Raw genomic sequence first — 11,947 nt, 5'->3', positions numbered from 1 at the left:
TACAGATTGTAAAGCCCACTGAGGCAATGTGATTGTGATTTTGGGCTATATAAATAAAATTGATTTGATTTTATTTGATGATTTGACCGGCTCAGACCCCGCCCAAATCAACCCAAATCGGATTTTGCGTTCTGCGCAGGCGGGAGATTTTTTTCCCTGGGGCCGTGAGCCGGAAGTAGACGGACGGCGGTGGCGGCATCTTTCCTCCGAAATCACCGCAAGAAAGAGCGCCTTTGTGCCCCTAGTATGTGTAATTATCATGTACACCATATACTAAGTGCACAAAGATGTAGCTTCGTCTCGCTCTTCGTACGCCATCTTTCTTGAATGCCGAGGCAGCTGGTGACGTAAAGAGGTCAGCCGGAGGTGTCCCTGTTACCACTGGTTGAAATGGGCACAGCGCCACCTAGTGTACCAGGGTATGACATGCTTCGGCCCGACGATCCGATTTTCTCACCGGCATGTATACTCGGATAATTGCAGTTGTCTGGTTGAGTAGCATAGTTGAACTATGGCTGTAATCTGACTAAACTGTGCATGTAAACGCACTGAGTGCTAGCAACCACTTTCACATTATGGTCATTTGATCCATCATTAATATTGAACTATTGGTAATAACATTTTTTTAACTAATTTCAGGAAACTTTACTCCAACACACAGATCTCACATCTGAACGTTGTTTGAACTCTTGCGTGAAGAAGGTGCCGGCGTCACACAGGTAATCATCATCGTCATCTGAATGAGGGCTGAACAACTAGCACAGGCCGGGGTCACGGTGTCCTCTGCTTATGAACCTAAGAGCATTAGCCAGTCTTAAACGGCCCAGCGTCCACTAGAGCTGTCTCCAGCCATTAATCAGGGACAGGTAGGCACACTTTCACATCCTGCCTCACTTTTACTCTTCAGAAATGAGCTTGACATCAAGTAGAGGACAATATTTGAAAAATGCAGATGTGTTTTTTTTTAAACTCCCAAAAACATTGCAAACAAGTCAGAACAGGTCGTAGAATGAATCCGTTTTTATTTGGAGGACACGTAGTTGGATTGACTCTACACCTCAGACAGTATAAACACAGATTTATATACAACAGTTTAAAAACAGTGTGGATTGAAAAATATATCTTTTATGCAGGCAGTTTAGAGAGGTGTATAATGTGTTGTTAGCCTGCGTCTAGTCTATCAGTGTTTCATTCATACTCTGGAGGTAATGTCACTTTAAGAACTACATTCATCTTCTGAATGGAGCCTAACCACGTTACTGCAATTACAGGGTGCTGATGATTAAAGAACAATAGCAGCAAAAGGAGTAAAGTAATGTGAATAGTACTTGCTCTATAATCTCAAGGCTTCTCTGCACACACTTAGGTTTGTTCAACATCTCTTAAGAGTCCTATATCATAGTAGTGTATGTTACAGGATGTGTTTTGCATTTTATGAATGTGTCATCTCCCCTCCTTTTCTCTTCGTTTTGCTGTGACAGTTTTTTTTGTCGTGTGGTTGTGATCACCGGTCCAGCCAGCATATAGAGGGGTAGCGCTCACTCAGCGTCTTGCGCAGCTGAGCGCTCTGTGTCTTATCTCTGGTCTCCACCACACACTCCACCTGTCGACAACACAGGCATACAGTTAGCCCTCTGACATCACACACACACACACACACACACAGTAGACTTAGGGCAGTGAGCGGGTTGCCAGTTAATTATGCAACGTCTTTCACCTCTTGACACGGCTGCCAATTCATCAGTGCGGACTGCAGAGGCCATAATGCAGAGCCCAGGAGAGAAACGACACAGTTCTACTTGTTTCCAAAGCAATCTAACGCTTTCATTAAGTTTTCAAAACAAGATCGAGTAAGGCAATTCTGGGAAACAAGAAAACACTTGAATCGATAAGATTCATGAATCGAGTTTATTTGCAGTGGAATTAAACTGCTCAGCGGCAGCCTCCTTTCCATTTGTTTCAGGGAAAATTGAGATTTTAAAAGGGAGACGATGTAAGTTGCTGAAAAGCAGCCACACTGACGGTGAATGTATATTATATTATATAAAGAGAAAAGTCTGGCAACTGCTTTGTGGATTCTGCAATCTAGTGCCATTACTGCTGTAGTGACTCAGTGTCTGCTGCTGTCTGCTGACACAACAGAGGTCCAGTTACTGAAAACTGTGATAAATTATCCACATCTACATATTAGACGCTGGTCACAGCAATAGCTCAAATACACAAATATGCTCCACATTTCAAGCAATGAAGTACTGTGTAGTATACAACCTTGCTGTCTTTTAACTAGCTTACCGTGGCCTTGAGGTGTCAACACACTGCAAGGTTTTTAAAGCTTTTTCTGAAATGTCATTGTTTTCGCATTAAGGACCCTCATACTAAATCAAGAGTTGAATTTAATGATTACAATTATATATTAATATTCTGTTATCTGTTTATCATGAATATAAATGTTAAAAAATCATTACTAAGTCATTTGTACCATCATATATGCATGTTATAGTTATAAGTTGTTGACAAATTGATCTGGGTCCATATCGTCTGCAGCCTTTTTCTATATTCTGGTCAAACTAATCAGAAAAATGTCATGACCAGGTAACACAAGACCAGCTGTATTTTGCGTTACTGGTCTATAAAGCATATGTTTTTTTAAATAAAAGCCATTAGTTTTAACTTTACAAAGGGGGCCTTCGTGGGATCAATATTTGTTGCAGTGTACATTTGGCTGCTTCCAGATTTACAGTCTCCAAATACGGCATGAATATCTCTACATGTCTATTGTTTTGTATTTTTGAATTTCTTCGTCACACAATTTTTGTCCTGCCAGCTCAAAGCAATAAGGTCTTTGGCAATCACAGAGCAGTGGAGGAGCGGATTGAAGAGGCGACGGAAGAAGAATGAGGTGAAGAGGAGAGATTAGCCGCCTACCTTTGCACTGAAGAGGTTTGACTTGTCGCTTTGTCTCCGATGGCAGACGTCCAACAGCCTGGGAGGAAAAAAAAACAGAGAGGAGTGGAATCAAGGGACATCAAACACAAAACAGACTGGATCCCAGCACGGAACAACAGAGCAAAAAGATCTAAAGGTGGGCGGCTGTTGACCCTACCTGACGTCTTCTCTGGACAGGACGTCCAGCAGCTTAGCCATGTCTCCTGGCCATTCTCCCAGCTGCACTGCGAACTTACTGACCCGGTCGTCCAGCACCAGGGCTCGCTCCACACACTGCCTCACCAGCTCCAGCTCCATGTTAGCGCTGCTCACCACAACAGCAACCCTACAACACACCCACACACACACACACACACACACACACACACACACACACACACACACACACACACACACACACACACAGGGATCTGTTTTATCTTTAGCCAGACAGATTAGCTCTGCTGGCATCACTACATTGCCAAAATGTTAGCTTTTAGGCATGTAGAACAATGTCTCAGCCCTCACAGCTTGGATTACATTTAAAATGATCCTTGGGTTTTTTTACATTCAAAAATGAGGCCACACAAGGACACTTTGCTCCTTCTAGAAACATGGTGGAGGGCTTTATCTATAATGTCTGCTCCTGACTTTTGACAATTTAAAATATACAGACAAGAAGAGAATTTCCCCACAGGACAAAGTCAGGAGCAGTGATATTCACATGTCTGACCCACTTTTTGCCTCTCAGCTCCGGTATTTGTCCAGCCAAGATGGCAGCCAGTCCCATGGCTCCCTCTGTGTCCACAGTGGAGCGCTCGAACTCCTGAAACCGCAGCATGGCCACCAAAGAGTCCTCCTCACTGTGAGGCAGAGGGAAAGGAAATAAGTGACAGCAGCCATGTCAAGTTATTCCTCTTGTAGATAAAAACATTAGATTTGATATGAGAAGATAATCCAAAATAGCCCAAATAACCCAGGAGTTCAGCCGTCGATGTTTCAAAATGTAAAAAGGGCTTATAATCTGAATTTTAACACACATAACGGATATCTCATTTGTCAGACAAACCACTGAGATGAAGCTTGGAAGTGTAAGTGTGCTGTGGAGATGCAGTACCTGACAGAGATGACTCTATCTACTAGTTTCTTTGCCAGCTGGAAGGTGTTCACGCCCAGCGAGCGCTCCATGAGATCTGAGGACAGATAGGAAGAGCGACAGATGTTCAGCTGCTGCAGGAGACAAACTGCAAAGCTTCTACGTTAGCCTCGAAAGAACGTGCAGGTGACGATGACGTTTATTCAACAGTTCTGTCTCACGTGTCTACTGGCTGATGACTTTACCTCCATAGAGTTTCTTATTGGGGATGCTGTGGATGTCTTTGATTGGACCGTCAGTTTTCAGAGATTGTAGCAGCAGAGGGAAACCTTCTGGTTCAATTCCCTGTGAAGAAAGTCCATATAGTTAGTCTATAATTTGACTATTATTATTACGGAAATGATTGTGTTTTTTTTCTGTCAATGTGTCCTGTATATTGTTGAGTCTTGTGTTGTGTATGGTTGTCAGATGTTAGTTATGTGTCATATTTTTTTTTCATTAAAGTATTGTAAAGACATTTTAGAGACCCCGGAGAGTAGCTCCTGATATTCTTACATAGCTAACGGTAAACTTAATACGTCTACGTAGATTTGTAGCAGTAATCAGTCTCTAGGTTGCATTATATAACGATCTCTACTGGGTCAACCTTGGCACTGAATCTGATTGATTGCTTCATCACACACAGGGATATGTATTTATGATTGAAAAATAGAAGCGCTGGGCTGTTCTGCTCCTCCAGTACACAGAGCTAAAGCTGTCAAGGTTTCAGCTGTGGGCAGATATTAGAACAAGGGAAAACACTTCAAATACATTTATTTTGTTAAGGCAATCCAAGCAGAAGGAAAAACACACTCTGATAAACATCAGGGAGATGGTGGAGGCAAGTAGCAATCTTTGCAATAAGATGGAACGGGTTCATGGGAAATATGACTTTATTTTAGGAAACGGCACAAACGGCACTGAGAGACGAGGTGAGACAGAGGCTAGAAATGTGCTCATTGTCTATGCTGTAGGTACTGATGTTTAGTTTATAGTGGACAAACCCAATGAATTGCCACAATCTAACTTACTATGACGAGAATTCGTGAGTTGAGGTGTTTGATGGCTGCAGCTGTACCAGCCAGCAGACCGTACTGTCCAGCTGCAGGAACCACCACTGCGTCCAGTTTGGGTACTTGCTCATAGATCTCCATGCCCACGGTGCCCAGTCCTGCCAGGTACGCTGCGCTCTCATCTCTGGACATCAGAAAACACAAACGAGAGGAAGGAATACATGAGGCGAAAGGCTCCAGAGTAGCCTGACGATCTCATTCAGAAAGTTTACTTTTGTTACGTCCACTCTCATCTCTGCAATGCAATGGCGTTTTTACTATTTTCTTGTAACAGACCGTATTCACGCAGCAGCCATTTCCCCCTGAGTCCAAACTCAGGGTGGGAATCTCAAATGGCTCACTGCTGTGTTTCAGGTTGAATGTTGTATAAATATGGGAAATTAATGAAGACAATGAATAGTGAAAACACAGGTCATACTTTCAAGTTAAGACAACACACCTTTAAGAACACTAGTGACTGTGACGGTTGTTATATGGGGTTTTTACCTTGAAATACAGCCTCACTATCCATTGTCTGTTCAGTTGCTGATTAATCGGGAGGTGGTAGCATCAATCAAATCACTATGTTTTTATGAACTGCCACCTGAAACACAGCAGGAGGGCTATGACCTTTGAGCTTCTCACCCTGAGTGTGACATCAGAGGAAATGTGCCGCTGTGTGAGGTGAATACTCACAGCTTGATCTGAGTTTTGAGAGTGTTGTGCCAGTAGCGGCTAATGTAGCCTCAAGCAGAGACGAGGTCACAGCAGTCACTCCTGCAATTTTTTATTTATTTATTTATTTTTGTCAATTTTGTAGTCTTCAGCCACAACTGCCACTGAAACAAATGAGTGGTGCAGTGGCGCCAAAACCCCTCGAACACTGTAACGGCAGCAGTGCAGTAACTCTACAGACAGACGTATCGTGAGCTCTGTGTGGTATATTAAAGGCAGTATTAGTGGGACTGACTCTTCCAAGAAGAGGTATCCGTTCTCTTTGGCCAGGTGGCGGGCGTGGTTCTGGGAGTCGTGACCGGTGCTTCCGTAGGAGATGACCATGGCGCCGTAGTCTCTGTAGATCCTGAGGCGAGGCGAGGAGCAGCACGACGGCATGATGACAAACACCGGGATCTTCAGCTCTACTGCGTGGTGAGCTACGGCCATGGAGAAGTTACAGTCAGTGGCCACGATCACACCCTTCCTCTGCTGCTCCTGGAGGGAGGAAAAACACAGTCTTGACATATGCATCATTAGTATGTCAACACAAGCCACAAGATTTTCAGTGAAGGCCAATGAAAAATGTTGTGCGCAGGAATGCTTCTTGCAAAATGGAGGCAGTGTGTACATGCCTGAAACCTGCATTATTTCTAATGGCCAGCAGGGGGCGAGTCCACCGGTTTCAAAAGGATCTGACTGTTTCTAAGTCAAGGCCGTAATGCCAAACTCGAGGCCTAAAACCACGAGCCGGTGGGTGGCACCATGGTACGTTTATTCTTATATTTAATAAACAGATATTAAATTAATAAATTTCAAAAATTACACCACATTTCCATTTATACCTGATTGCTTCCTGTCAAAAAGAAGATCTTTGCATGGCCTTACTGCAGAGGATCATATCCCTGTCAGTCTTCTCACTGTTATTTCCAAGACACTGTCCATCTAAGCTGCACTCAGACTATTTCTGACGCTACAGGTCAGTAGGCCCTTATGGTCAAGTTAACACGTGTGTGTCTGCACGCTCACACCAGCTATGACCTGACGGACAGGCAGGATCATCCCCTCTCTCTCTCTCTCTCTCTCTGCCTTGTGTTACCTGTGTGAGGGAGGAGAGCATGTACAGCACTCCCCTCTCCTTCACGGAGCCTGTGTAGTGCAGGTGTTCCTTCTTCAGGTAGATCTCCATCCCGTACTGTTTGGACAGTCTGGAGTACTGCACACAGGAAAGAAGAAAAGAAGCAGCGTTTAGAAAGAAGGTCTTTGTTTCAAATGATAAATTAATTGAACTGTACAGTAGATTAAAAAGAAAATCTCGCTTGAATCAATTTAGTTAACTGAGTTTATACAACAAACATCATTTTCTGTAGAAAATCAAAAATGAATTCATGCCTCTCTGTGCACACGGCTTTTGTTTACCCTGATGTAATTTGAGGAAACTTGGCTCGTCACAGCATGAACACTGAGTGCTTATGGCAAGAAATGTTGTAAAAAAGAATGTCTGAGAATAAAGCAGACATGGAATCTGACAATATATTGAATGGAATTATAAATAACATGACATTCCTATCAATTTCTAGCATGTGTGCATTTCATTTTGTGTGCAAAATAGCAGCTAAAGACTGAAGAACAGGCCAGAATGAAGATGAAAATTGTTATTATATCCTGATGACCTCACTCATATACATAGTTGAAGCTGAATATTGTAAGTTATTAAATGTACGGGTACCTAATCAGGTGGGAGTATCTGACCATTTGCAGCCCATACTCCCTTATTTTCATTACAAAAAATAGATTTACTCACACTACATCAAACCCTTGTCAGAATCCAAACAGATCCCATATAAATCTGCCCAGTGATAGAAATGGTGTTTGCTCTCCTAACAGAGGTCACCCACCTCTTCCTTTCTCATCACATCTCTTCACACACTTGGAAGCTCATGCTATGCTAGTGTACCGTGCAGGGTGTCTTCTGTATCCCTGTCTGGATCCTGAAGGCCGCGGCGCTGATGTCCTCAAAGCGGAGGTACTGTGGTTTGGGGACAGCCCTGAACTCACTGACTCGTCTGGTTTTGGGGGGATCCATAAGTGTGATCTCAGGACACCCCACCACCTTGGTTTCATAGACCTTCACATCCCCGTTGAGCAGCTCCTCCTCACCAAAGTCCTTCAGCCGCTCTGGTTCAATGAGGGTTGGTCTGCGGCCCGCAGTGCCGTTACTGACTGGGCAGCATTTGTAAGAGCTGCCAGGCTGACCGGGGCCCAGACGCAACTCCTCTCTGGGAGAGAAGATAACAGACAGGAGCTGTTTAATTTTCCAATCAGATTTCCTGCATTCGAGATTTGTTACCCTGAATAAAAATTACAGATTTTTCTGGGTTTTTCATTGCTGGAAACGTTTAAGATAATATCCACAACTCAACAAAATGTACAACAGAAGGGCAGAAATCCTGTCTGATGTGTTAAGACTGTTCACTGTATGTGTTGTGATCAATTCACAATGGACACTGAAAAAGAGCATAGCTTCTTAAATTTGGTTGATGTTCAGCTGCCGGCTCTCAGGTCATGAAGTTGCATCTAACCCAAAAACCATAATTGTTATGTTTTCATACCTGCATACTGGAAAGAAAACTAGTTGCACAAATTCAGCCAGAAAGCAAAATATAGCAAAAATATAGAGGATCACTTTAAAGTATATTTGTTTCGTAGGACATAACTACCATAAATCAATTCAGTAGGAACTAGAACGGCACTCAGTACAGCATGTACCTCCAACAAGGCTCAATAGTCCCCTTTAATTAAATTGAGCCTGATCCAGTATCAGATAAAATACATTTAAATCTGCTAGATTTTTATTTTGATTCCCATAGAAATGAACTCACTCACAGATAGAAGCCACTTATATACACCAGGTTGACAAACGCCCTATCTCGTGATGTTGAAAAAGTGAATCCTGGATGTGTCTCTTTATCTGGATCAGCATCAAAAGTTAATGGGGTCTATTCTGAGCCGGGATTCCATCCATCCATGGCGGAGGTAATTAAAGTTTGAGAATCTATAAGTAGAGTTTCTCTTATCCCATTAGAAAAAGGAACGTACATAGTCTGTATATTGTTGGATGGCTTTCTTCAGCGACCTTAGAAACATCAAGTCGAGGCTCTCCTGGAATGAATTCTAGGTTAAGCTGATAACTAGAGCAGCTGATTGAGAGAAACTACACTCCCAGTAATTTCTTTCTCACTCAGAGAAATCCAGTGAGTAGAAGTGTACTGCGATAAGCAATTGTGGGAAGAGAAGCACTGAAGCAAAACGTAGACCTAAGGCAGGGCAGAGTGGAAGAGAAACTGCAAAAATCAAGTCTACAAATCAGTCTCAATCAGATACGAGCCAGCATCTGAAGAATTGATATCTATGTGTGGCCTCCAGCAGACGATACTTTATTGATAACATTTTAAGTCAGAAGCATGTGTAAAAGCTGCAGAAAAAACAGGACCTGTTGACGTTGATTCACCAAATTCAAATTATGCCCTAACTCTCTGTTAGTGCGACCAGTCTCAACATTTTAGATCGGCTGAGTGAATTTTACACACCTGCGCGCACACACACACACACACACACACACACACACACACACACACACACACACACACACACACACACATCCCATTCTTCAGACTGAGATGAATTGATTCACCTTTCATGTCAACCCAACTTCCCCTCACCGTGACAGATTACATCTATAAGTCAATTTATGATTCATTAGGTCATTCTGCTCCTCTTTTTGGGGAGACACACAAACGATTAAGGTGGCAATTTAGGCCTAAAAGGCAGGCCAGTTTGATTTATAACAGCTCGGAAAATGGCCATTGAATGCAATGACAATTCATTTAAATAGCTCCGTTCTTCCCAAATCTACTGAATCTACTTTCATATCTCAAATGACATTGCACAAAACTGGATTAAATCCATTGTGGACGTTTTGTTTTTTTTAAGCATATAGTTGCTCAGGAGGCTCTTTACACAATATAAACACAATAATAGGATTACACCCTTTGGAGATTAACCCTGTCACTTAGCCACTGAAGCACACAGCCACAGATCACAAACGGTTAATAGCTAAATTGGAAACTTTGAACACGGTGGGGCAATGGAGCCAAGCCAGTCATAAAGTTCTGCGTGTTTTTTGGGGGGGGGAGGGGTTGTTGCATCATGCGCGTCCAGTAAGTGTTTAGTAACTCAAGAAGAGTGAAATAAAATAAAGAGATCCATGATAAGTGCTTTTAGTGAGGTTGTGTTAAAATATCAAGACGCCACCAGGTGGAGCAGCTCTCCCAAACAACCGCCTGAAATCTGCCAGCACTCTGCAGAGAACATCCCAGTCTATTTTTATCACAATGATCTGCCATAAACAATACCATGACCTTTCACCTCGTCCCCCAGGGTCCATTACTGCCCTCTGCCCCACTTGTCATACATTTCCTCTATGTTATTCAGCCACATGGCGCGCTCTTAACATGGCCAGGAATAGAAAAAAAGCCCAAGGCTGCACCTGTGATTAGAGGGCTTTGGTTCAAAAGCAGAGTTCAAAAACAAACATCAAAGGAGGGAAAGAGCACGACGGCGGCCAGTATCACGCCTCAAAAAGCCTCTTCAAACGAGGACATGAAGAGCTGAGATGGTAGAAATAGGTTCCTCTAATTCAAAATGGTGCAAAAAAAGAAAAGTGAGGACAAAGCAAAAAGTGAGGGAGACATTTCAGCCCACCAGGCTTTCATCATTGCTCCATCTCAGCTACTTAATATCCTTTTAAGAGACTAAATGCCTGAACTGGCTGCTGCATCACTTCCTTTTCCTACTGGAACAATGTTCAGTTGGGAAAAGAAAATGTCTCTTATCTCTTTATAAACCCAGTTGTCGATGTTGCGTCACTGTGAGTGCAATTCTGCAGCTAATTCAGGCGAGATCAGCTCTTGGATCTGTCATTTAGTCTTCATCTGGTTAGTTGTAGCCTACTTAGGTACCCCAAGAAGCACCAGAAGGTTTAGATACTGTTATTTAAAGTACTTTAAAGTATAGTTCTTAAGTTGTTTTTTTCATGATTGAAGACATGTCTGTCTAAAATTGTTCCAACGCATTAAATTCTGGCAGCCACTCTTGTCCATGTTGACAAACCAGAGGAACTACTGCACTTGTAAACCCCTTATCCACCCTTGATGTGATCTCATTTATATATTGCCACAAACAATGCCATTTTTTCACATTCACCCTGGAGCACTCTTTTCTTTCTCTCTGTCTTTCACTAAATCTATGAGAATTACCTGGGGTCGAAGAGGAGAATAAGGTAGAGGACAAGGCGAAGGAGCAAGTCTACCAGGGCTTGAAAGGTTGGGTATTGCTCTTCTCTACAAGGAGCGAGAGCTGAGGAGGGGGAAGAGTAATACTGGGAGATGGAAGAGGAGACGGAGGACTTTTCTGCTGGGGACCTGGAAGGAGCAGGAGAAGGTTTGGAGAGAACCATCTGAGGAGAAAGATCATTGGAAGGGAGTTCAGAGGACCTCAGTTTGGGGATCGCAGCAGCCAAACTTGGATTAGGAAGACAAGTGGGTGGTTGTGTTGAATTCCTTTTCTGCTTAGGCTGAGGTGGAAGTGGCACAGGAAGAGATTGGAGATTTGAGGGTGTGTTTGTCAGGGTAGGCTGCAAAGAAGGTGAATGAGGAAAAGGAATGGGAGTAACCGAAGGAATCTCTGAACTCTGGACAGAAGGTGGATCTGTCACTATGGGCTGGGCTATGAGCTGGTGAGGGGAGAGGTCTGGAGGTTCCAGGGAGCTACATGTTGTAAATTCCCACCTCTGCCAGAAGGGGTCATTCTCCTCGGTGTCTTTAATTGCAGGCCTCGGAGAGTACAAACGCTCAAGTCGCTCGCTCAGGTAGCTAGAGTAGAATAGCTGGGCAGCAAAGTTCATCCTGGTCGAAGCACTGTCCTCCTAAGGTCCAGCAATTATCCGAATCCCTCTCCTCTTCCGGCTGCTGTGGTGTGTCCGAGGGATAAGAGGACACTGACTGGGGCTGCTCCCACAGTATAACGTCCCCTGCACCAGCTCCCTCCCTCTTTCCCTGCC

The 11,947-nt window shown here is 43.4% G+C and overlaps 1 protein-coding gene across 2 annotated transcripts; it reads right to left on the bottom strand.

The window, feature by feature from the left end:
* Nucleotides 1-1,002: 1,002 nt before the first annotated feature.
* Nucleotides 1,003-11,947, bottom strand: LOC115596171 (L-threonine ammonia-lyase). Of its 2 annotated transcripts, none has more exons than XM_030441001.1 (11): nucleotides 11,676-11,947; nucleotides 7,784-8,105; nucleotides 6,926-7,042; nucleotides 6,083-6,324; nucleotides 5,092-5,257; nucleotides 4,267-4,366; nucleotides 4,043-4,118; nucleotides 3,663-3,788; nucleotides 3,104-3,271; nucleotides 2,926-2,983; nucleotides 1,003-1,603 (listed from the first exon to the last, which is right to left on the bottom strand). In XM_030441001.1, exons 1-11 carry the CDS (start codon nucleotides 11,789-11,791, stop codon nucleotides 1,505-1,507), a joined length of 1,590 nt encoding a protein of 529 aa, XP_030296861.1. In that variant the 5' UTR covers nucleotides 11,792-11,947; the 3' UTR covers nucleotides 1,003-1,504. The 2 variants fall into 2 exon arrangements, with proteins under 2 accessions (XP_030296861.1, XP_030296860.1); XM_030441000.1 differs by lacking the exon at nucleotides 11,676-11,947 and adding an exon at nucleotides 11,145-11,648.

Source organism: Sparus aurata, chromosome 15 (assembly GCF_900880675.1).
Source record: "Sparus aurata chromosome 15, fSpaAur1.1, whole genome shotgun sequence".
In the NCBI taxonomy this organism is placed as follows: domain Eukaryota; kingdom Metazoa; phylum Chordata; class Actinopteri; order Spariformes; family Sparidae; genus Sparus; species Sparus aurata.
This window is presented reverse-complemented; position numbering and strand designations above follow the sequence as displayed.